Genomic DNA, 27,627 nt, shown 5'->3' on the forward strand with positions numbered 1-27,627 from the left:
AGTTTAAGTTGCTTCTTTTTGATAACAGAACTTCAGTGGCCACGATCAAGTCAAGTTCCATCTTTTGGGAAAAGCAAGCAAGCAGAATTTTAACTGCCCTCTATTAGCATGTAAAAATATACAGAAGATTTTTAACATTGTGATCAAAGGTATTTTCTATGCAAACAATTGGGTGTGACAGAATAAAGTAAGCACTTCAGTGAAGTAAAGAACAAAATTACTTTAACTCAGAACAGCAAAAGATAACCAGTTGCTGCCCTGTCTCAAAATGTCCAAAAACTTTATGAAGTTTCTCATCATTCTCACATCACTTTTCTGTGCTTATGAAGTTTCGGAATGACGTTCAAAGACAAGAAAAAGTCATTTAGTGCAACACATCAATAGAAACAAACTTAGCATATAAAATGTGATAGCTATAAGTAACGGTCCCTACTGCTTTGGCATAAGGCTGCTGAGGTAGACTCACAGAACTTAAAACCTTATCTTGCAGACCAAACAAACGAAAAATTATGATGAATCAACACTCTCCCATGGTGGATTATCCCTGCAGAAGAGCTGAATATGCCAGTGTATAGCGTGATTAAATACTAAGAATGCAAAGAACGGACATAGCATACGCTCAGGTTATTACAATGGACAAGGTCTGAAGAAACCTCCCAGTCATTTAGCGCTCTCACTTTAAGAACTGCTTTCTGTCTGTGTCTTACCCTACAATTTGCAATCCAAGTTTGCAATAACAGTTTTGATAACACTTCAGATCTATACATTCAGATTAAGAGGTAGTGTGACTTGCTATAACAAGCCTCCTAAGACTTCATTAAATGCTAATTATATCAAGGTGTTCACTGTAAATATTTTGGCAATTTGCTGCATCAGAATAATTTCAATGAGCATAAATATATATTATAAATAATATTTCACGCTGATTAACAATTATGTGGAATTTAAAAAAAAAAAAAGGTAAAGAAAAAAATACATACACTTCCAAACTAGATACAGTACACTGAAAAACATGATTACAATATTCAGGTTAATTTTGTGCAAACATTTGTTTCAGCAAAGCCAGTTTTACACTGATGGTTATTTCTTGTTGTTGGCTTTCTTTAAACTAGAATTTTTAATGAGTAGGGCTGTTACAGTGAAGTAGAACCATACTCCTGTGGCTGGCAAGGAGAGGCAGTTGAAATATTAACCATAAGGGGAAAAAAAACCCAAACAAACCCAAACTCTTTTCTTATGCTTCCTTTTTCCACTTTTTTAACTGAGACAAGAGATCTGCATGGGCTGTATTGGAGGCTGATCAATGAAGTGGCCGATTTCCTGCCCAATAGTTAAGTTATATTAACTATAGCGTGACGTCTTGCTTAATGACAGCTACCAATCTAAAAGCACATAGGGATTATCAGCTTTGTTTTTCCTAGAAGTATTTTAATCATAAGCATTGACTTCAACACAGAAGTTTCTTCCCCCTTTTTCCTCAATATTTGGTAGAAACTGAACCCCAATAATATTTACTTTCTAGTTTTTAGCCATGCATGTCTCCATGTTAGAGAGATTATGTCCTAGGCACCACAACCAACTGAATGAACAACAAAGTTGAGGAAAAAAAGTTAACCTTAAAAATAAACAACAAATAACTGTGATAAACAGACTGAATAAACTACTTCAGTATCTTTACACAGTTACATCTGAAAGGTTCAATAGTGCCAGATTCAGGACCCAAAAAGTCAAGAGCCAAACACGACTCTCAGACTGGCCAGAAACTGCTCATATAAATCTCAGTAGCATAATCAAATGTCAGTTTATATTACATGGTCACTCATCAATAGCCACTGAGATAGTAAAAAAAACCCCAAACAAACAAACAAAAAAAACCAAAAAAACCCCACCAAAACCAAAACCGCTTTATTTTTTAAACTATTTGAAGAAAGCCGAAAGAAGCTGTAAAGGCCATGCATCTAGCAGACAAAGCTCTTAGTTTGTCCAGATAAAAAACTCCAGACTCTCTAAAGTACTCCGAAGACACTTTTTCTTAGAATCCAAGTCAGATGCACTTGGCAAGAAAGCTGCAAGCATTCAAAAGCATATAGTGATAAAAGAGAGATGTTCACAAACCTGTTTTACTTGTGTAACTGTATCTAACTTAAGATATTCTGAGTCACTTTCTGGATGCACCTCTCAGCTACAAGGAGGTTCAGTTCTCAACGCTGGCCCTTAAGTTAGGTGGCTAGCGCTACATACTGTGACTGTTGCTCCCATAGGTCTTCTATTGCAACAGTATACACAAGAATGGCAGGTACAGAAGAAAAATCTTCAAGGTATGAGGACAAAAAACACAAACAGTGGTGCAGAAGGCAATAATCTTACTGGTATAGTTCTTTGCCAAATGCGAGTTGCCAAGCATGTACACAAGATTCAATTGCTCCTGTAGAGCATGAAATAACAGTTACAATTTAAGGTATAATTTCCTTCTATTCCTTACATATTTTTCTGAGCTAGGCTCATTTTGGCCCAGCTCACTTTCCTTAGATTTTCCTTCAGAGAGTCACAGTTAAATCACAGACATTCCTTATAGGATGATTATATTTGGATTTTTAACAGCTATACAGTGTCAACATATGACACTTTGCATACTAAACACTGCAAAAATGCACACTAAGCAAAGCACAAATGTATCTTAAAAAAAAACGCAAACACACAAATAAGGAGACATGCTGTCTTTTTTACAATCACCAGAAAACAAAGCCATATGCATGTTCTTTATCCAAAGAGCGTGAAACTAGAACATATTTAGCATAAAATAAACATATCATCAATAAAAAGAATTCTTACTTTGTTGCCCGTATAAACTTGCCCCAAACTGAGACAGCTGACCTGATGTTGATGGTGATGCCAGCATCTAAAATGTAAGAATAAAACGTTATTAAAGACACCAAGATACTGTGCTATCTGGCTCTAAAAGTTTACAACACTGTATTGTTTTGCCAAGAAAGTCAAACAGCAACTGAAAACTCCTTTTAAGTCCTCAAAAGTTTTAGAGACTCCCCAAAATACCTGCACAGTAACAACTGTAAAAGTATATTACATGTCAATAAAAATGTATGACTTTACATGTATACAACCAGACTTTTACTTGCGACAAATAGCATAGAGGAAGAAGCTCTAAAAGCTTTCAGTTTTTCTATCCTTGTAGCTAAAAAACCCACCTTTACAGAAGAAGGAATACCCTGTTATTTAAATCAGATATAGGGTTCCCCCCCCCCCCCCCCAAACATGCATCATACAAGCAGATCAATCCCTGGTTCAATGTAATAACAGCAAGTGCAGTTTCATATTATCAGTTACAATAGTAAAAGGTCAGAAATGAGTGACTAGGTAGCAGCAGGTATATAGAAAGAGATGAACTTCAGGTAAGATTCCAATGTTAAAATTATAATGCACTGCCCTAAGCACTAGCTGCACACTTGTATACACCATATGAATAGGTAAGATGTAGAAATGTCAGAAATAATCTCTCCTGCTCTATTATGCCTACTTTAGAGATATCACGTACTACCAAATACTTCCATTAAAACCTTCTTTGTCAACTTTCAGACATCACACAAGAAATGTGATGAACTAAAGAGACTCTTGGGAAGAGTGAGATCTAAACAAAAAAAATCATGATCTATGAAGAAAGACTGAGATTTGGATTTGTATATTCCAAAAAGGCAACTAAGGTAGGGACATGACACCAGGCTTCCAGTCATTGCTCTAAGAGGAAAAGAATAAACTACCTCTCCATGCTGCTGCAGAAATGGAAAGTATTAATGAATTTGAGAAACAGGAGATTTAGGCTAAATATTTGGGAAAAAAAAAAGCCCTTTGCAATCTTAAGGACAGTTAAGCACTGGAGCATCCATCCCTAGATGTTTTTAAGAACAGATTAGATGTTCATCAACATTAGGTATAGCTGATTGGCCCTTGGAACAAGAAGAGGTATTAGTTGACCTAATCCATCCAGCTCACAACAGAATATTCTACTCATACTTACCAACCCATTGGCAAATATCTGCTTGTTTAGTGCAGTAGTCTGGACTTGGATTGAATTTTAGGATGGTTTCAAGGAAAGGAATGTCTGGATTCTTACACATAAGGGGATTTCATGCTTTCTCAACTTGAGAGTAAAGAATTCAAAACAAAATAGCTTCTACTGTGATAAATTGCTTTGTTGACTTAATCTAGACAAAACTCAAACAAACCTTATAAACTGAATCTGCTAGTTGTCTATACTGGGGCCAAATCTAGATGGTAGAAATGAGAAAGAAGATATGCAGAGTAGACACTAAATATCAAAAGTAGCATTCATGTCTGTAAATCACAAAGTATTTATGATTTTTTGAATACATACAGAAGGCATGAGAAGAAAAATTATAGCAGGCAATTACTGTAGACCATCACAAAACGTATCAAAAATATCACCCCAAAATATTATGTACTCACACATACTTTGAGCAAGGTGCACATATTTGATAGTAAGCAACTACAGCAATAAACATTCACACTTGCATACACGAAAAGGTTTGAAATACTAAGACAAAAACCTCCTGCAGAAAAAAATATAACTAAAGTTTGGGCCACACTGGACCAAAGGTCTCCTTTCTTAGTGAAGAACTGGCTGTGAACAAAAAGAAACAAAAAGAACACTTTAAATAACTATTAGTGGCTTCAGCTCAGCGCTCATACAGCAAAGTTCACAGGCCACAGCTGCATCAGCAAGCAATGCAGCCAGAGCGCAGTGCATTTGTGAAACAAGAAAGTTGATCCTGAGGGCCTAACGTACACACTGTATGCATTTCTAGCTGGAGTTAGTTAGCCGCGACTATAACACCTGATGCCATGGACTGGTTGCCTGTGAGTGACTAGAACACGTTTGGTGCACTGCTGGAGCATCTCTTCCAGGCTATTTTGATCCAGAAGGAATCAAATTCACTCACACCAAGACTGCTCTGCAATGCGAACCAAGGCATGCTGAAGTGGGGATACCTGGGAGACAGACTTCAAAAGCACACTCCCCACCCAAACTAACAAACTGATGTTTGTTAAACACTGATAAAACAAGCTCATACAGTGATTTTAAGAACAGAAAGTCAAAGTAAAATGTTGAGGTAAAAAAAAAACATTCAACTTGGAGAAGCTGGAAAATCCAAGAACATGTTGCAAGGTGTGGCAAATTGTAATTCCACAGTAAAAAAATGATAGAAAAAGGTTATGAGATACCTTCAGAGACAATGACAAGGGCACACAAGCAAAGAAAAAAATATCCCAAACCAACCAGATATTGAGATAGAAACAGCAGTCAAAAAGTACTACTAGCTTTAGGACAGGTAAGCAAAACAGTTAAGCCAAAAACAAGATCCTGTAAGAACAGCTACTGAGGGCATTCAAAAATTGCTGTGATGGCATGTGATATAATTAGCAGACGATGGTACAAAGCTCAGCATAAAACCCTTTTATTTATAATGTTAACTTAGATACAAAAAAACTATTTGAAAAAAATCACAGCCCTAAGAGGTACTAGATTACTTGAAAGAGAGGAAAAAGAATCGTACCTCTTCTACACTGAGTACTACTTGATTTTTTAAATTCAGTTAAAAGAAAAGGAATGGCAAATAATACTTAATGAACACTGCTTATTAGAAATTGGATTTTCTTTTGAAACATTGCAAAGTAGGTCACATGTATTGTGCCATTTGCTTTTACGTGAAAAGTTAATTGCAAAATGACTTGTAGAGAAACCTTTATAGAAAAACATAATAAAGGCCAAGTATTAAATTCAATAAGTCTAATAACTAGTCTTAAAGTCATAACATACTTAGAACATCAAAGATAACAAGCCTCAAGAAGAAATAAATAAAAATTTCTGTGGATCTGTTCCAGGCTGATTAAATGCAGCATTTCTCAAATCTCACAGAAAAGGAACAGTTTATTTTGTAATATCCCCCAAAACCCCTCCCCAGTATTGAATGCTTTTTTCTGTCATAGCTAAGTAAGGTCCAGTTTAAAATTTTGCCTTCTTTTTCTATTATTTCCACATAATTTAGGTCAACAACAAAACAACTAAATTAGCCAAAACCTTAACCTGTGCTACTCAGACATTTATATGCATTCACAACCTCTAAGTCATTATTATAGGCCACTCAAACTTGGTCTACCAAAGATAATGAAGATTCAAGATGAACACTATTGGTAGTATTTAAAACATTCATTCTGGCATTCTGCAATCATTGTATTATCTGACCAGACTACTAGCCACATGACACACAAAATACAACAACTCTCCAAGAGTGTACTTGCAACAGTGGCTAGAAGTAACTCTTGAATTTCTTTTAGTCTGCAACAGCCAAAGATCATGATAACCTTAATAAAAACTAAAGCAGCCTAACCCTTAAGGTGACTAAAGCCTCTTCCAGTTGGTAAGACCTTTTAAGCTTTACCCTATTATGTCAGTATTTTAGGAAAAAAATGCTCAGAATTATACCTGTAACAACCTTTGAAAAACAAAACGTACCAAAATACTGCGATCACGTCAATGAACAGCATACTCTAGCAGTTGTGTATACAATAACAACTTCTTTAAACAAGTGACTAGTAATCAAGGAAATCGTTGAGCAAGTTTCAGACACCTATCGCTTTTGCTTCATGTGTAGAAAAAACCCCTCCACTCGTCAAACTTTGGCATTTAGGTTTAAATCAATTTGCCAATGGTTAACAGCTACAAAACCCAGTTGTGAAATAGCACAGGATTTTTGCTTCTATTCCAACCGAGCATGACTGAACTAGACAGATTGTTTCAATTGGCTTTCCCTGGACATGTTAGGAGACAGAGGAGGCCTCAGACTTGCATTTCCCACAGGGCAAGGAGACAACGGAGCAAACAAGACCTTGTGTAACACGAAGGGTGCGCTTTATGCTGCTGGCACACAGAAGGACCAACAGTCTGTACTGGCAGGCTGAAGGACCGAGTTGATGACAGTCAACTAAGATGTGAACATCATTTTACTCGCAAGTCTCAAACAGTCACAGCGCAGTTCTGATCTCGGAAGATTCTGCATCTAAACTCGAACCAACTGATGATGTAAGCAGATGGCCCAGTTTTTCTGGACTGGTCCACACCAAAAATCAGTAAGCCCTAATGTGCTATCAGGCAATTTCCTACTCCTAGTGATGAAGAAGATTTTACTGTAACCGCTTTTGTCAAGTCTTGCTGAGTTTACTGCAGTTAAGTTCATTTAAGAGCGTCAACAATCTCGAAAAACAGCACCAGCAATTGCTTAAATTTGCCAGAATTGTGGAAAAAAACCCTCTGCATTTTACAAACCTCTCGGGAGGCTGGTGAACAGAGGCTGCAGCCCCCCTGAAAGCAGAGGGAGGTGGTGGGAGGAGGCTGATGGGGTTCCCACCTCCCCCACCAGCACCGCAGCATCCTACCTCTTCCAAGCAAACCCCCAATTTACCGCGGGGACGGCTGCCCATCACCGTAACTGCCGCGGTAGCGCACCTCGGCACAGCGGCACCAAGAAAACTCAGAAAGCCACACTTCTGCAAAGGCTGCTGCATTATGCAGTTATAGCCTAAAGCTACTTTCCGAAACACAACGCAAGCTGAAGTTAAAATACATCACTCCAGCGCTACAAAGTCAATTCCTAAAAGCAAAACATGTTAGAATAAGCAAGTAAGTCTGTGAGTAATATCTGGCCTGATAAACGACAGGTTTCGCACAGGTGCAAACATCAGCATTATTTTGTATTTGCACTACTTTATTTCTGGTATCTGCCATCTGTGCTGCACTATTTAATAATAAAACAGCTGACCCACAGCCTCAAAAGGAGAGAGTGTTATAGTGACATAAAAAAAAAAAAAAAAAAAAAAATCAAACCTAATAAATCAAACCAACAAATAAGAGATTAAAAAAAGACTTTTCTATACCAGTTTAATATTTAGTATTATTATTAGTCCTCCTCTAGATTACATAATGCTTTTTAATACAGCGTTCACAAAATTCACACGTTACAACAAAATACTTCCAAATCTCAAAAATCAGAGATCAATGAAGAAATTCTGAAAGCTGTATATTTGCAGGGTATTATTTGCAAGCAAAGAATTGTTACTGGTATAAATTATTTGTGAAATATAAAATCAAATACAATAGTGAAAAATCAATGAAATTTTATTCGATCTTTCAGATTTCATCATTTACAGTTTTGGTTTTCTGCTTCCAGTGGCACTTGGGAAGCACAAGGAGGTAGGACCTCACTGTTGTTGGCAGCAGTATCTCAAGATCTTAAAGGCAAGATGTTGCCTTTAAATGACAATGACATTATTAAATGAGATTAACATGGCTGTTAAAGCAGAACTCTAAAAAAAAAAAATTCTCCCTGTGCAGAGACATTCAGTTTGATGGTACAGTATATTAATGAGCCAAAAGATTACTGAAAACTCATTGAAAGCTGCTACAAAAAATGACATAAGCGATTAAGAACTGGGACAACAAAGCAAATATTTCATTTCAATTAAATAACCAGTTGCATATGAAAAACTAAAAAACAAACTAGCAAACAAAACCCCAACCACCCAGACAGTGTGCATGTAAACCACCAATATTACAATACAGTATGTTCAGTGAACTGAATTATTGTGTAAGAAGCCATAACCTCCCCCTCTAGAAAGGCAGATGATTTTATGCATGGAATTAATCTGGTCCAAGGAACCACTTCAAATGCTAAAGCTGACATACAAAAACTATTATATACTGTTGATTTAAGTGGAGATGCAGTAAAATACAGCTTTTAGATGAAGCACAGAAACAACACCTACCAGAGTCCTTTAGTTCTTCTATAAAAAAATCTAAATACAAACTCAATCATGGTGAAAATTATATACTACAGTCATCAATAGTGAAATTAATTTCTTTATGATATAATTTCAAATTGTGAAGTAAGTCATGTGAAATAACTTCAATTTAGATACATACTTTTTGCAAACTCTGTGACAGAGGATAAAACCCCATTTTCCTCTCTAAGTAGAATTAGTTTATCATGTATTGCTTTATTTGATAAACCCATCCAGGTACAAACTTGTAGGTGACACAGTACAAGGCTCCATTTTGCATTCTAAACTTTTTGTTCTTTCTTCATACTGTGTAACTTTATTATGAAAACACAAGCTATAGGTAGAATGACAATAGGCTCTGAAAGGGTATACTCACTAAAACACAATTTGATTCTAATCTCATCCCCTGCAAGTCCTTCCAACTGTTTTCAGTAATGGCACTGCAATTTTCATTCACTTACAAGTTTGTTTTTTAAAAAACCATATTATGTACTCACTAAAAGATGCAAAGAATGTTTAATCACTCTCTGGGAAGGTAAAAAGCAACTCTGTTGCTTTGCAACTCACACTTCAAAGAAAAAAGCTTAAGCCATGTGTTTCACAAAGCAAGCAGAGCAAACCAACCCACTGTTCAGTCAAATCTACAAGTATGTTTACATGCAAAGTAATGCATATGAAAATACTCATTTGCCATTTATAATTAAAGACATTAATCTATTTTCTTCCCCAAACAAGCTTTACTTTTTTTTTTCTCCACAAATGGATCAAAACTATTCAGACTACAAGTTCCATTAATGTAAAACAGCTCTATTCAATCAGCCAGCATTAGCATGAATGCTGCGACTGCTCCTGACACAAGAGAGTTCAATGGGAATTCTTAAATACTTACAACTCCATGTGCAGCATCTTAAGTTAAATTATGACTAAGCTAACAAGCTCTCGTGCAATGACTACGGCAAATGCCAAGAAAGATGCCTTGGGAAACAAGATACCACAGGTTTCCTTAGAATCCTAAAAAATAGCATTAGAAAGTCAACAATCCAGCTGGAACAACGTGGTGTTCAGCAACTCTTAAAGCCAAAGCTGTCTCCAGAAGACTGATTAAACCCTTCCACATGTAGTTTCCCAACCTTAGCAAGATTCTGGATCTGTATCTCCATGGTAAGCTAAGCCTTGTTTCAGGGTCTTCTCTCTTGTAAAAGTACCACTTCTTTATAAGGCCATACATTTTCAAACACAGTAACAGTTAGGTAAAGGTTCCATAAATTACTTTGATGGAAGTTCGCAGTAAAAGGCTTTGATAACAGCTTCTGACAACCCCTTCGTTGTATCACCACCATCACGTCCATTACCAGACAAACCCAATGACACCTGCCTTCATGTAACTGTCTCACGACAGAGGAACACCTGAATTTGATCCATCACAGAAATGCTTCTATTACATCAGGATGGAAGAAACCTCTGGAAAGCAGGCTCCCAGAATCAATAACGCTTTTCGCTAAGCTCAATATCCAAACATGAAGACCTACTTCAGGGAAGGTAGTGCCAGGGAGCTAGATAAATAGTTGCAATGAGCCAAATCTAATCTGCAGGCTAGATCTCACTTGCTCTAATTGTTAAAATATATTTGACTTCATAAGAAGCCACATTTTGAAAGAACGTCAGGTCTCAACTGAGAAAGTCCAGAATGAGTTAAAACGTTAAGATTTTTCAGAGAGGAGAATAAGCTCAGCAAACTAACCCATTAGGAGTGCAAATCAGAGAATTATTACTATGTTGCTGTAAGCATTTTATCATCTGTTGAGCAACTGGGAGAGAAAATGAACAGCAAAGCACTGGGCCAAGAAACAGAAAAAGCACTCACTGAAAAATTTCTCCTAACCTTCCTCATTATTTGGGCAGATCTTCATTAAAAGGCATGTCTGTCTACTGTCAGATTTATGACTGCAGTTCAGAACAACAGAAGATGCCCTGATCCTACATTGTCACATAGGCATCTTCAGGGGGTTGGTCTACACTGGTCAAACTTTGTGGAGCACTACTTACATTCTTATATATGAGAAATCAAAGAAGTTCAGACTGAATGGGTCCCATCTTCTCTCAAATCTCATTGTCATTTTTTTTCTCCTCATTTGAAGACAGTAGATTCAAAAGTATATGAAGGCTTTGAGTTACCAATTTCTACCACTGTCACTCTACCTAAATAAAAATACATGTACCTTGTCCTCAAAACTATTTTGCTGAGTGCAAAGACAGCTTAATTAAGTTGGTGAAATTGGCCACAAATAGGTTCTGCGATTATTTTATGGGCACACTGTGCATCTCGTTGTCAATTTAAGTTACAGGACCACACTTGTTTCAAGAGAAATCTTAAACTATTTTCTTAAACTGTTCCATTTTCTGCAAGTTCTATAAAACGCCCAATTTCTTTGCCAAAAGATTATTGACTTGGTTATCATGCACTGACCCGAAGTGCAGCAGAATTCATAGACAGAGCATTCATGGATATACTCTGTTCCACTTCCCTACTTAGCATAGCAAGGTTTGTGATGACTCAAGGCAAAGCCGCTCATTTAGTAAAATGAAAGCATTAGATGGCTTAAGTAAGACCTAATCTCATCTAAGGAACCATAATTTTGTGCCTAAAACAACAGACCCAAACAGCATCCATATGATTTTAGAAGCACTTTGTGCACATGAGTAACATGCAACTTTTCCATTTCAATTACCGTATCAGTCCGGCCTGTCTAGAACTGATTCCCTACTGAGAAAACAACAGGCAAGTTAAAAGAAAGCTTTTAGGTTTTAGCTACACTGAGGTTCTGAAATAAAAATAACATGTCCTAAACTATTTGCTGTTGCTACTTTCCACTTGTAAAAACTCTTCAAAATTTAAGACAGGACTTAAGCAGTCTTAGTTCACTTCACCTTTGTGTAAAGGAAATTATTTTAAAATACAAATTAGCTAAAGCAACAAGTCACAAGAATACCACATCAGTAAGTGCTATAAAAATTGTTTATTAAAGGCATAAAATATTTTTTTCACATCTTTTTCAGATAGGTTCTAAATTCTTTTTTCACTTAGTGAATGAAGAATTATTTCCTAATATAATTTGAAAAAATTTAAACCCTCCACCTTAGGTGTTAAAACAAGGTAGAAAGCTGAAAAGCTCCCAACCCAGTCAAAAACTGTGCGCAAGTCATCAATGTACCCCACCTGCCTCTTCACAAGTACAGAAACCCTACTGTAAAATTAAAGTGAAAAATAGGTTCCGAAGTTTATACAGAATATGCTTTCAGTAATAGTCCTTACTCTACTCTAAGTTTTAGGAAGGTTTCACCATTCTGTATACTCCTCTGCTTGGAGTACACATACACATGCACAGTAACAATTCCTCGGAAAGTAGCAACTTTTAAGGTCAGAATCAGTAACACTTCAACAAAGCAAAAACCAGAAAAAAACCCATAGTCATGTCCAGTATGAGGGTAAATACTAAACAAGCTCTAGCCCTTTGCAAAGGGCAGTATTTAAGGAGGCCATTCACAGAGGGCTTCCCTCAGCACCACCCTATTTCAGGTTGAAGAACTCTAGAGGATAAACAAAGCATGAATGAAGGACTCGGGATTCATATATATGCATGATGCTAAAACCTGCAATACATTCATTTTTCCTGCTCTCAGTAAAAGATATACAAGAAACTGAAAATGAAAAAAAAAAAAAAAAAGAGGAAGAATTTAAATTGCAGTAAAACTGCACCTTGTTTAGATAATTCTACTATAAAAAAAAGGTATAAAGACTGCTGTTTTTCAGTAAGCTTACAAAGAAATTGTGTATGCTATGTTTTAATCTTTTTTTATTACCAGTTGGCTTTCCTGAATATAAAAGTGATTTCCTCCTTTCCACAAAGTTTCTTCTACCTTTATTTTGTCCCCACATTTGCCTACTCCATTTCAACATAAACATGAAGACAGAAAGATTCAAAATGTTTCAAGATATAGAATGCTGGACATTTTTCCCCCCAGGTGTTCATAAAACTGGATCCAGGTTTTGAACATTAGTCTTTATTAGCTTACTCAGAGAAAATTCTGAGCAAATTTATTTTTGTCTGTCAATACTAAGTGTTATCCAAATAACAACACAGTCAATATATTTATTGTGTTCTCACATACAGAACAACATATTTAGTAGAATTCCAGTTGAAAGATTATTTGAAAACATGGTTATTTTCAATTGAAAAAGGTTTTCAAAGCTGAAAAATTGGTTGGAAAATAAAAAGAATACAACCACTCTTTGAACCTTTCTCATCTACTGTGAGCCAAATGAGGTATCAAAAGGATCATGTAATACAGAATATACATTTAGCTATACATGAGTGATCACAGGTGTACAGACAATGTCAATATCACCATATTAAAATATTAAAATATTTATTTTGATCAACTTTTTAAAAAATATTACAATAGCATATAATAGTTCAAGATTTCATAAGCATAAACTCAGAAAGTTGTAATGGTGAATAGTGAAAGCTACAGGGAAAAAAAAAAGCCCTCAAAAAGATTTTGGAAATAAAACTTTAAAAAGCTTTTGCAAAAATCACTTTTCCATTTCCTGTAGGAACGACATCACTCTTCTGCCAACTACAGCAGCTTCTATGCCCCATTTTGGCCACTTCTCCCACAAGCTTTCACGATTTCTCATTTGTCACTCCTGGTGCCTGGAACACCCACCTTCCTTCTCTTGAAGTCCCATTCTAAGATCCACTTCTGCAACATTGCCTACAGAAAAAGTAGGCAACTAAAACACTCATTCATTGTGTCAACAACGTGCCAAGCATCAGCTTTCACTATGTACACTGTACAGTATATACATATAGTATATGATCATCTCACTTTACATTTCTTACTACACCATAATGATTTCTCCCTCAGCGCATCAAATCTAAAAGTGGGGATTTAATATCCAAAAATCACTTTGGAGAAATAGCATCTACTGGTTTTGTGAGTGCTAGCTGCATCTCTTGGTGCTCACAGAAAGGAAAGCATGTTCCAACATTATAAATATTCCATTGTGCCTGTGTGCATCTGTGGTACATGCACATATGTAATAGACATAAACAGAAAAGAGCAGCCTATTTAATGTTCTTTACACTGGAGTACATTTTAATCCTTTGCTGGCTCACCTGAAATTTCTCAAAGTAATTTACAAAACTGAATTGGAAAGCTGCATTTAAGCTTTTTGTTTGTTTGTTTCATTTTGTTTTAAAAAGCCTTCAACCCTAAACCTATCTCATTCTCTTTGAAAATCTGCATTAAAATTCATCTAACTAAGAGTCTACAGGAAATGTTTATGTTTACATAGGTGAAGGTCTATCAAGACTATGTTCACATCTGCTATTAAACAGCTGTATTTCTGGACGGTCATGGAGGCAGACTTGAAGCAATGACACCTTGAAAGTCTGAAGGGATTTTTTTATTATTTGTTTTTAATTAAAAAGAAAATCTAGCCTACACGTTGATTACCCATATTAAATGCAAGCCTGTCATGAGATGGTATTACTGACCTTCAGGTGACACAGACTTCAAGTCATGCTTTCAGTCTTCCATATATTTCTACATGCCACTCCATATAAAAGTGAAATACTTTACTGGCTAATTTATTTATTTTAATAATAAGCAAAGCTTCAGTAATGCCAATGCAGTTCTAACATACAATAATGCATTACCAAGAGAAAAAAAATTTAAGAACGATTGGGTTTGTAACTTTCTCATTAGAAATGGGAGAAATACCTAAATTAGAATACTGGAGCAGACAAACAAGCTGCACGAGGCATTTTCAGAAACTAAAAACCACTGAAGACGTAAAATGCAAAACCACAACAAAAACACTGTAGACACAACATGTAAACACAAGATATAATCAATAACCCAATTTAAGTTACAAACACAATTCTTAAAGACAGAAGAAAAAAAAACAAACCCTGGCAAGCATATGGCTGAAGTTTCTACATGTAAACTCACTAAAATTAAAGCACTTGCCACTGAAAACACAGTCATGCACAGCTTAAAGCTAAATGAAGCCCTTCCTCAGATATATTTCACATACTTGAAACTATCTCGCTATTGAAAGAGGAAGAAAATAAACTTGTTCAACTTACATCTTTTTCTGACCGATGTGGGAACATCGATGATTGGCTGTAGTACATGTTCTCATCATGGTAGTCACCATCAACCCCCTCTACAAACTTCTTCCTTGAAGCACCAAACATGCTGTTTGTCACCTAAATAAAAAGAAAAACAATTACATTCCATATATGATTTGGCTTGCTACATACTTAGTATACATTTTAAATACGTGTAAGGATTGTTAAAAATAAAAACAAACAACTGTTTCTACACACTTGAAAATTCCTCTTTAAAAATATTTTCTGTATATTGCCAGCATAATGGTTCTTTCAAGTGGGATTTTCAGGGGAGAGAAACTCATATTTCAGAAAGGAGTGGGGTGGGGAGAGGGGACATGCTTCATGTTTTGGAGGGGTGTTGTTTTGTTGGTTGGTTTTTTGAGTCCCATGACTCAAATCACTCAGGTTTATTTAAAATTATAGAATGCCAGAAAACAAAAGAGCAAGTTTCTTAAATTTTCCTCTCCTCAGGTAAACACTTTCAATCTAAAAGAAGAAAATTAAGGAATGTTATTTAGAGCACAACCACCTTAAAAGAAATAACAGAAATAAAAAAGGGGGACAAAAAAAAAAAAAAATCTGTGAAATCACTCCTATTTTTCACCACCACAACTTTGGAAAAGCAGCTTTCTACTCGACCCTGCATACTCAGAGCCATTATTAAGTAAGAGAAGGTCGAGCTTAACCACACTCAACAACCTCATCATAGACTTGCAAAGTTACTGCAGACAGCCCATAAAAACCAGCTAGATCTTATTTTGCCCTTACTCCCACAGGCACACACACACGGACAGAGCTGCTAAGTCAGGCACTGGAAACTAAAGAAAGAGCAACCACATATCTGGTCACAGAACCTTAATTCATTAGAAAATTTAATCCTGCAGCAGGGTGATACAACATTGCTAAAGCATCTACTGCATGCAGTGCATATTTATACATCCGACTCTCTTATTTAGGTAAAAATACACACACCTCTGAAGTTTCTAACCTATGTGACTACAAAACACTGTCACAGTGCAGTGTGGGCTATCCAAGCCCTGTTTTAACCTAACAGGTTAAGGTTCAAACCAGCAAAACAGCACATACTGGTCAGCACCAAGCAACTTGCTCAGTTTCTTGTACCATACAGGCAGACTGGAGACAGTGCAACCAACAGGATGGTCATCAACCCTGAGCTACATAACATACCTTCAAACGGATCTTTAACATCTTGAAAGGTAAGGATGCTAAGTTACAGTTAGCTTATGAAATGCTCTGAGCCCTAAGATTTACTATATCTTCACTACTGACAGCATTAGGTAAACTTAAAAAAAGACTTTTTTTTTTTTTTTTTTTTTTTTTTTTTAGAGTCATTTTGCACTACCTTAGGCTCATGCTTGAAACTGAAATTTCAAAACATTTATTCTGGTTGGCTGCAAGGAGAGTTACTTTCAGCTTGAAATCCTCTTATCCCTACTGACACAAAATTACTCTGATATTCCTCACAGTGTGGCTTATTCAAATTTCACCTTTACTGATGAAGATTTCTAGGCAGTATTTAATAATATGGGTGCTCCTATACTAGTAACAACTTAACCCATGATTTCAAAGTCACAGGAGTTTTGAGTAAAAGTGAAGTCAACACTTGGGATGCATTTAATACAGCTATAATCACAGAATTGCCCTAAAACATTGAGCTAAACAAAAGCCTATGCCACTACTCCTACAAGAAGGTTTCAAATATTTAGAGTACTGATGTCTCAAAACAAATTTATAATCTGTTATATACATGTAAAGGCATTGCACACCTTCTCCAGATGAAACTTGTAGTTTATGATATTTACAAAAATGTGCAAATATAAGGTCCCAAACTGTTCGAATGCATTCAGCTGACTTTCACACTTGTAGTGAAGCTTTCATTACACTATAAGCATATCCCACTGTGCTAATCCCCTTACAATGCAATTATCACCTACCAGATGGGATGGAGCATTTAATAGGCTAAGGGGATTATCTTGTCCTTTGTTCTGCCTGAGTAAAGTGCAGAGAACCACTGTAAAAAGGATAGTGAAATGCTTTGGTGAAGCTATCCCGAGCAAGGAGGAGAAGCTGAGCGCCTCAACCAACTACTGCTCTTGAGAAGGTAAAAGGCAGCTTCTCACAAGTGCCGAAGAATGTTTTGATGCTCCTTTAACAATACCTGGGATAAAAGAAGAATTTTTTTTGCCACGTAACCTTCTCTTGTGATGCATCATCAGAGTAACAAAATTTAATTGTGATAGAAAGCAAGTCACTGAAGCATATACCATACTGTACTAATGTAATACCTAACCCTGAGCTACAGCACAGGAACTATGTAAAGGGAAAAAATGATTCTGTCTTTGACCCTGTAGCTTTTGATCTTATTTCCGCAAAGGTTACACATGGCTGGCTACACATACACTGTAAAGATCTGAGTCAGTGGGGTAAGGTCAGAGTTTTCAGTCAAAACATGTTTAACGCTGCTGCAAGAAAGCTAGTATGCCCAAACATGAAGTCTATATACCGAAAAGCTGAAAGAGATTTTAAACACTCTCCACTAACTTGAAATTGTCTAAAAGATTATTTTCTATACTGATAATTGTATAAGACAGTGGCCCAAACCCTAATCAAGATTATGCCCTGAAGACTGATCAAGTGCACTGGTATCAATATGGCGTCTCACAAGAGCTTGGTTATTAAAAAGCGAAATGAAGAACACTTTTAATAATTAGATAGATCAAATATCGGTATTTTTCTTGGCGAGCCGTGTGTCTACACGATACTTAACGGGACTGTGCTGGCGAGCTCCAGAGCGCGGAGCGGCGCGTGGCAGGCTGCAGCTGCAGGGGACGAGGGGAAGGCCGGAGGAGCCCTGCCTGCAACCCAGCTGCACCGCTGCGCCTGACTGACTGACCGACTGACTGCTCCCAACACCTTCAAAAACCTTTTGCAGAGGCTGACGCTTCTTCGCGGCAGCGTTTTTGTAAGCGACAGCCTGTCGTTGGAGGCTGCCGAGCGAAGGGGTCGCGCGCGGCTTGTCCACGCTCCCGCCGAGGGAAGCGGTACAGGCGCTGGAGGCCATTTCGGCAGCTGCCTGCACCCCTGACAGGGCTGCACCTCGCTAGAGGAACCGCCGCTTGTTCTGAGGGTGAACCACGGCACGGGTCACAAGAGAGAAACGTGGCACTGCAATTCACCCTGCTATCCAGCCCTGTAACAAAACGAACAGCAAGGCAGCCGCTGAGGACCCGTAACTGAAAGGGCAGGAATCGGGATTGGAGTCTGAAGCCAGGCACCTTTGCTTCTCGCTTGTTCCTAGGCTAACAGCAGCCGCCGATTTATCTACTTCCCAGTAGTCGCCACTGTCAGTAAACGGCTGGTAAACTTCTGAATCAGAGCACCTGTCCCTGTGCAGACGTTTACAATATTACAGCAGGTTTACGCAATGACAGTGTCAGATGGTTGCCAAGTTAGCAGTCGGCATCTTCCTATCCACGTTAACTTACTCCAGTTTTCACTAACGTTTTCGTTAGTCAGTCACGCTACAAGCATATGCATAGGTATTGAAAAAACACTGTTGCAGAACTATTTATAAGCAGGTGTGAGAATAACTGGGGCTGTGCCAAACGCGGGCAGATCTGCAGATGGAGCTTTGTTGCTTATTTCTTAGGAGACAACAAGCCACCGGGAAACCTCATACACAAGGACTGCAGCTCCTTTTTCACAGACGGAGAGATCCGTGTCCAATCAAATACAAAAGCAGATACAGCAAAGTTCATGCAGCACTTAAAAATACATTTTAAGCCCTTTGGAAAGTAACACTGACCTGAGGTTTTGTACCTTCACAGGGCCTAGACTGATGGGGTGAAAGGTAGTAATCAGCTCCTGTATTTAAATTCCTCATTCATACATATATACCTATAAACACACACATTTATGCCAACACAATCTCACAGAAGTGGTACTCCAGTCGCATAGCGATTTTCTTAAGTAAAGAATTCCTGTCTACTCAGCCTAATTTCATACAGATCGCTCTCCTAATCCTGTAACTACTTCTCCTGTTCTACCGTGGGAACTCAGTCTTCTGTTGCACAAGACACACTGGCAGCATAACCGATCATTAACAATGTAAAAATGGTGCACTTCTGTCAATTCATCCTTTAGGATAATATTGCCAAAGTACTTACAACTCCCACCAGTAGACCCAAGTACAAATATTATTGGAAAATATTCATGGTAAAAGAGGAAAGAAAGGGAAGGAGCTATACGTTAGGATGGAGTTCAGAGAACTAACCAGCTGTGCTTACCACAAACCAAGCCCAATTCTGATCAGATGCACACAAGCACATCATCTTTAAAAATCAGATTCACCCACAACTTCAAGTTAAGGTTAACCAAGCAAAATGCAGTCACAAACCTGATAAGACCTTTAAATTCTTCTGTGGAACATTTCCTAACAACCACCACTACAGGGTAACTAAAAGCAGCATACAAATGTTAAGAACTTGAAGCATCTAATAAGCAGTTTTCTGCGGTCGTTGACCTTTATGCTTCAGCTGAGTACAGAACACACGACAACCAAAAATACTTATTTAAAAAAAAAAAAAATAAAATTTAAAGAAAACGGATTTCAAGAAAAATCCTTTTCCTTGCAAGTAATGCTGCAGTATAGCATACTTCAGTACATAAAAACTTGTTTGTTAGCAGTAACTGAAAATACATTATTGACACAGAACTTGTAAGGAAAAACTATTAAAAGTTTTGTTATCTTAAGCTGCAAAAAGATCTTCTCTATAATCACTTATAAAGTGATACTATGATTGTATATTAAATTAGTTTAACAGCCTGAAGCAAATTATAGTATTAAAATATGAAAACTAATTATATTTCTGTTTTGCAATATTACTGTAGGTACTGCCTAAGGAGAGCTCACTCACAACATTAACATAGCCAACTCTAAACTAAGAGGATACTACAAAATCTCCCTGGAAAATGAGTATTTTTAATTTTGCATTGAGCAGAAAAATCAATCATTGCATTACAACTGATTAAACTCATCATCTTTCTGAGAGCTGAAAACTATATACAGTAATACAAGTCTAAAAAAAAGAAGCCACATTAGCAATTTTAGCAATATCTTCCCTTTCCTGCTCCTCCAATGACTACAGCATTTGTCAACATGCACACTATTATTACATGATAGCAATGAGAAATTGTTATCTCAGTCTAATGTTACAGAGCTTCCACCCATTTATATACTAAGGCTTCTGATGTTGCTGTTTAGGTCTTACTGAGCAAAGTTAGTAATTTACTCTATTTTTCTCTTCTGTTACAAATCAATGTTTCCACAAAAGGTAACATACTTGCATATCCAAAGTATCTACAAAAGTGACCCTTAATGAGGCCTTCAGTGAGAAGCAAGTGTCTCAAAAAATAAGTGTGTATCAAAAGTCACATGTTGCTAACATCCAAATCAGCCTGCAACTTAAATGAAAATATAGAATTTAGAATTTCATCAGTTGATAAAAGATAGCATAAATTCAATTTATAGTAAAAACTGCTACTGTTTATGGTCCTAATTCTCAGCGTCAAAGATAATTCCTATTTGTCCCAAACTGGAACTGATATGCAATAGAATATAGGCTACCAACTTGCTAGATGCAAAAGATCTCTCAAATCCCAACGCTTTAGTGATAAGTTATTAAAAAAGCTATTAAAAACCACCATGAATAGTACACTGGCACAAATAGATACATTTTCTTTTCAGGCTGAAAGACAAAACAAAACTAGAAGTTGAGATCCTTTGTTTCCTCATTTCATTTCACAATCACAGTCACTCCATTTCTCCAAGGTGACCGATAACGTCTAACACTATACTATATGCTTATGCTATGGTAGCCCTTCAAGCAAAAACTTTGTAGTATCAACAATACATAATAACGGAAAATGGAACATTTCACTATATTCCTTTTTTGTTACAAAGTCTTTTTCCTTGATGAGTGTAATACTGGCACAGATTTGTACTCACTGTAAGAATACAAAAGTAAAATGGGTGTTTTGTCCATCTTTAAGAACTGGGTTTTTATTATTTTAACTTATGTAAGTATTTTTAAGTTTAAATCTCAGAAATATGGAAGACTGAAATGAAGACCACCACAATATGAGACACAAATCCAACAAAAAACTTGAAGGTTGGATAGCATTTGGAACAATCTCATAGTACTTGTGTCGTATGGTTCATGAACTGATTATTTTCCAAATTCACAGAGCACTGTAGAAAATAACAGCCATAAAGCAACTCTCATTTACAGACTTACTTAGGTCAAGTCTCAAAGTTGTTCAAGATATAACCAGTCTCCTTAAAACACTGCATGGTCTTTCATTTCAAAAAGGAAATAATATGACAGACGAGATGCGTAGCAACTTCCATGCAGGAACTCCAGACAAAAATTTTGAGCATGAAGGAAATAAAGAACATATAGTTATGATTTTAGACTATCCTCCACTCATTCTCAAGAACAGCCATCTACAAGGTAAAATTTTTCAAGTGTTCTATAAAGTATAATAATGCTTTCAAAAGCTACACTAATACTGTGAATCTCTGCTGCATTCAAACTATGTCAGGAAAATGCAGTCCCTAACGTCAACCGAGCCACAGAAATTCTCCTGACCAAGATCTACATGCTAACTGTTTTCAACCTTTAACCATCCTTAACTATTACAAAATGAACATTTTAAAACACTCCTGAAATAAAACGGGAAGAAAAAGAAAAACTATCCTGCATTAAAATAAAAGTAAACCAACATTCAAATTGCTAAAGCTAAACTTGAAAATTGAGATTACAAGAAGCTCCATTTGGTTTCATAACATGGTTGACACCATGCCCACCCTGGGGCAGATTCCTTCTATTAATCACAGGCACAAGATTTGGAAGATGTGAGAAACCAACAGTGGTTGGGTTTTTGCACTAAGCTGTGTGGATACCTTTCATGGGTCTGATCAACGAAAGGTACTCACTTAGGAAATAATCTTTGGACACCCCATTCAACAAAATCCAAACACACATAAGAAATAAATTTCAAAGATGAGAAAGGCAGCAAGGGATCTGAAAAAGTGACCATATGAGCAAACGAACTAGCACTCCATCTAGAGCAGCTGTGCGGAGAAACCAAGAAGATGCCAGATGCATTCCACCTTATTTAGTGATGGGACCCGAGGAGAAGCAGGAGCGTGTCCTTTGTAGACATGGCAAGGAAGTCACAAGTCCTGACTAACCACACACGTATGGGACCCGAGGAGAAGCAGGAGCGTGTCCTTTGTAGACATGGCAAGGAAGTCTCAAGTCCTGACTAACCACACACGTATGCATACCCACACACATACCGTAAAACACAAAGCTGGATTATCTGCCAAAGACGTGGTTTAAGAATTTTGTCGATAAGGAACAACTATTACTTGTCTGATACTATAAATAATATTATTTACTCAATAATAAGAAAAAAACCAAACCCAATATACCACCTTCAACAGTCTATCCAAACTGCGAGGATATTTACCCCCTTTCTCTCCTCTTGATGCTTCCAGTCATTTGTAGTATTTACAGTCCATTCAAGACTAAGAGTGGTTCCAGACTTAATTTAACATAGCATGTCTGACTTACTATTGTAAAACATTATACGCTTGGCTGTGCAATGTCCTTCAACTCTAAGGTTTCACCATGAAAAATTTAGAAAGAAGTGACAATTGTGCCAGTAACTTTAGGGGGCAATATGTTGGCTCGTACGTTTAAATTCAATGTTATTTTAAGTATGCATGCAGTGAACAACAGTAAGAATCTTGAAAATAAATGATGTACTGGCATATTCCTGTTACCTACTTAAGACACTCCTCAGCCATAATATTTTTTAAAAGAAGAAACTAGTTCAATTTGTAAACAAAAAGTAACTTGTAAAGCATGTCATCAGTTGATGATCCATCAAGACAATTATCAGCTGACTATACACTATCTGTGTATCCCATTTATTTACCGATTGTCTTTTGGGAATACCATCAAAGAAGAAAACAGTTACGCTAAGGAGCCAGACTTAACCAAAATTAAGTTCAGAAACCAAACAAGCTTCTGAAATACCTATGTTGTCAAGGGAAAACAAAATAAAAACCCAACAAACAAGCAAAGAAGCACATAAAATAACAGATAGGCAAACTTGCATTTCTAGTAACTATTACAGTAAACCTGTCTATGAAAACTGGTACTTGGTTAATATGGAAATAGGTCAGTCTTAGAAAGGAGAAATTCAGCTGTCAAGTTTGTAAATAAATAAGCAAAAAACAAAATTCCATTCTGGAAAGATAATGAAATTTGCTTCAAATATTCTCATAATAAACTTATTACTAGAGTGGCACTTCTCCTGGCTGCTCAAAAGCTTGTTCTACGAGTTTTGACCAGTATTTTGTACCTCAGCCATAAGAAAAATTGCCATTGGATGCTATCAGAATGACAACTTCCTACCTTCTTTTGTTTGAAAACCTTTGACTCATCCCATCGTGTTCTTCAGAAATGCACTGGTTGAAAACTACTTGCAGTTTTAACTAAAAATTGATTTTGCAATTGAACAACATTGTAGTTTGCTATACAGACTGCATTAGTGCTTTTGAGTATTTCGTTGTAGCTGAAATAAGTTTTCCTGTATTTCAGAAATTACCCTTTCATAACAAATTAGAATAAGATATGATCTAATTCAGCAAGTTAATCTATTTGAATTTTATCTCTAGTTTCATGTCTGGGCTTGCCTTTTTTGTTGCTTTGTGGCATGTTGTTGTTGTTTGGTTTTTTTTATAAAATAAATAAAAAGGCACTTTACCCAGTTAGAAATTCTAGATCTACTCTGATGCACTCTTCAGCTCCTTAATAGGGCATATACAATGGTAAAGCCCAGCTTTAAAAGATTAGCAAGACAGCTACTGCACTAAGTTCTTCAGAAATAACAAAATCCTATCATTCCCTCCCATCCCCAGAGAAAGAAGTTGGAATTCGGCATTTTCTTAAACATTGCAGTACTTGGAGCAAATTGATAAAAATGGAGTTTCTGTGTTCAGCAGAATTCTGCTGCAGCAAATGGTGTGTATGGCCAAACTCACATGGTGTATGTGCAGTCTGAAAGCTGGATCACGTAACTGGAGAAATGAACCCATAAAATCAAATCATACTAAGCACATGCAAAATTTTTTTCTCAAAGTCTTAGAACTGTCACAGATTCTATGCATTTCTCATGGAGGCAGAAAAGAAAATAGTGGCAAAAAAGCCAACAGTTAAAGAACTTTGCATTTCCTACTCTAAAAACTCATTTCTGTATGAAGTAAGTTGTAGAACTAGTTATAATTCAAGTAACTTCAGCTGAAAACTCAAGGAGGGGTGCCAAGACAATGAGGAGAAGCAGATATGGGGAATAAGAAATTTCAGCCTGAAAAAACTGTTGCAATTTGTATAAGCAACAGAAAACAGGGGATTTCAACAGGGAAATGCCAGTCTGCTGTCAGAGTACTGGTACTATCAACTCCCTCTTTACTGTACTCTCCCTCTGCTAGAATGCACCAACACAGGACAGTTGTTTTACTAGTTTATGTTCCATGCTATGAGTATATGCATATAGCAGAGAAAAGATCCTCAAGGGACATAAATGCACTTCTATAAAGAGAATTAAGCAGGTTAAGTGATAACCAGACAGGCAGTAAACCAGGTTTGGAATTCTACCATCTTAATTCATAGAATCCCCAGACAGCACAGATATGTGAAAAAATGCAAAGAAATTAAGTATGATTTTTGATGAAAAGCTCAGACCAGCTGGGGGCAGGGGGAGAAACAAACAAAAAACCAAACAAACAACTTTTAACAGGTTTTCATTCTTCTTTGCTATTCAAGAGTCATCACGAACAATTTTTTTAATAGCAATTAGAACAGGAAGTTAACTAAGTAGGCTTAAGTAGGTCAGACTTCAGCTTCATAATCACGAGACCTGCTACACTAAAATATTTCTTCTCTACCAAGTGTTACAGCTTCAATATCAACATGACGTACTTTGCAACCTCTGATGCTTGGTATCACTCCTAGCCACGCCACACCTTTTTCTACAAACGACAAACTCAGGTGATGCTGTCCTGGTTTCAGTGGGGATAGCAATAATTTTCTTTCTAGTAGCTGGTATAGTGTTGTGTTTTGGATTTACTATGAGAAGAATGTTGATAACACACTGATGTTTTTAGTTGTTGCTCAGTCGTGTTTATACCAAGTCAAGGGTTTTTCAGCTTCTCATGCCCAGCCAGCAAGACGGCTGGAGGGGCACAAGGAGTTGGGAGGGGACACAGCCAGGACAGCTGACCCCAACTGGCCACAGGGGTATTCCATACCGTGTGATGTCATGTCCAGTATATAAACTGGGGGGAGTTGGCCTAGGGGGGATGGCTGCTCAGGGACTAACTGGGCATCAGTCAGTGAGTGGTGAGCAATTGCATTGTGCATCACTTGTTTTGTATATTCCAATCCTTTTATTATTGTCTTTTTTTTTTATTACCATCATTATTAGTTTCTTCCTTTCTGTCCTATCAAACTGTCTTTATCTTAACCCATGAGTTTTACTTTCTTTTTTCTGATTCTCTCCCCCATCCCACTGGGTAGGGGAGGAGTGAGAGAGCAGCTGCGTGGTGCTTAGTTGCCGGCTGGGGTTAAACCACGACAGATAAGCGCTGTTGGTCCATGTGTGCAACCTGGAAAACAAACCAGATCCTAATCTAGTCCAAACCAGCCAATTGCTCTCACTAGGGTCCCACTTGTGAAGCAGAGATAATTGCTCCCAGTATTACAGAAATGATATAAAGGTTTCATTAATAAGGAGCATCTCAGTAACCTTTTATATGTTGATGAGTCCCCTAAGAAGATATAAAAACCGAAAGAAAATCCTTGGTGGAGTAACATGCAAACTTTATTTTACACTGAAACAAGGTGGTAACCATTTTTCTGAATTATGCCCATTGTAACTAGTATGTTAATACCTGATATTCCTCCCAAGAAAGAGTCCTTAACTGTTCTGCAAACCAATTTCCCTGCTACTTATGAAAGTGAGAAAAGCCATTTGCCCATGTGGAGGACAGATATATATTTGATTGCCAGCATCCTTGCAAACAAAGGCTCTATTTTTTGGTACTTCACAACAGACTCTACAAATTCATCTGCAAGTTTCATTACACTCCCTCTTTTTAAAACATCTACACATTTAGTTACACGCCAACCTAGTGTGACATTATACTCAAAAGAAAATATATATATATACTTAAGCCTCCTAAATAGTAAGACATAGTTAAAATAAAATAGCCTTAAATAAAAGTGGCACACTAAACCAACAGCTTGTGTACTGATAGCCAAACATCTTACTCATTTTGTACAATTTAAAGCCTTTTAAATTCACACGTAAACTGCATCCCACTGCTTCAAAACATTTGCTGAGTTTCTTGCGTTTGCCAAATCAGAAACTTTTACAAGGAAAGCTGGTAGTGAGGAAAAAGAACACTCCCACAGGGTCTTAGGGAGGCTTTATCCCTCCAGGGGATGCAAAATTGAAGACCGCCAGCAGCAACAATACTGGCAGGGCAGGGGGTGGTAGCATGGGGACAGGAGTGGATGAGTTGGAGACATGAAGGTCAGCTGGGGCTCACAAGCAAGGGAAGACGGTTGCTGCAGTTACCTTTTTTCTTTTTTTTTTTTTTGCGTAACAGCCTATTCCATTAACTTTTTAAGATAGCAGCACTGCCTACCTATTCCTTCCTGGATACAGCCAAAACTTTCGTGTTTGGTTAATCTAAAACATCGTATTTCAAATAAGCCCTGGTTTCCCAAGCATTTCCTGCAGTTAAGCACTATACAGTCAGATGTAGATCATGATTAATGGAGTAGCAACAGGAATTTCTTTTTTTTTTTTTTTTCCTTTCATTAGTTGGATGGAGTTTGTTGACATTAAGTAAATCAGTACTAGACCCATTTCTACTCTAGATTTGCAGAGGCAGTGCGGGGGGAGCAGGGGGAAGGTATGTTATTGGGGTTCTTTTTCTTTAGCGATCACAAGATAGAGGAGGACAACTGAAAAAGAGCACAACTAATTTTTAAAGATTTATCTAACAGAACATTCACACATACAGTATTTGATGCAAGCTGCTGACCATTTAGAGGTAAAAACAGTATTTTTACTTTATGTTGAATTTTAAGAAATACAGGGTTCCATTTGGTTTGGGTTTCTTTTTTTTCCAGAGGTATTCTAAAAATAGAAATAGCTGAGATATTCTGGCCAAAAAATTCATTCTGCACACACAGCCCATCAAGCATCTTGTCTTACCTTAAAATACAACTGGAAAATTCAAAACATTAACTATGTTTAATATATTGAACCCTTGAAGGGAAAGATATTTATGAGCTGCCACAACTTCCTGGCAGCATAGTTGCTTCTCAGTGACTTTCCTTCTCCAGACTAATGGTACGTTCTGCAAAAGCAGAAACATCTCCCAAGAGCACAGACAGGTTAAAGGTAA

The 27,627-nt window shown here is 37.1% G+C and overlaps 1 protein-coding gene across 6 annotated transcripts in view; it reads right to left on the reverse strand.

Moving 5' to 3' along the window:
- CNOT2 (CCR4-NOT transcription complex subunit 2) overlaps positions 1-27,627 on the reverse strand; it is a 94,437-nt gene that overhangs the window by 24,202 nt on the left and 42,608 nt on the right. For 4 of the 6 annotated variants that reach the window (XM_069773529.1, XM_069773532.1, XM_069773533.1 and 1 more), the window contains 3 exons: positions 15,027-15,149; positions 13,600-13,647; positions 2,833-2,899 (listed from right to left, as the gene is read on the reverse strand). In XM_069773529.1, the coding sequence (XP_069629630.1) occupies positions 2,833-2,899; positions 13,600-13,647; positions 15,027-15,137 (226 nt within the window). In that variant the 5' untranslated portion in view covers positions 15,138-15,149. The remainder of the gene's footprint in view (positions 1-2,832; positions 2,900-13,599; positions 13,648-15,026; positions 15,150-27,627) is intronic. The other 2 variants (XM_069773534.1, XM_069773535.1) reach the window with 1 other exon arrangement.

This window comes from Haliaeetus albicilla, chromosome 28, assembly GCF_947461875.1.
Source record: "Haliaeetus albicilla chromosome 28, bHalAlb1.1, whole genome shotgun sequence".
NCBI classification, from domain to species: domain Eukaryota; kingdom Metazoa; phylum Chordata; class Aves; order Accipitriformes; family Accipitridae; genus Haliaeetus; species Haliaeetus albicilla.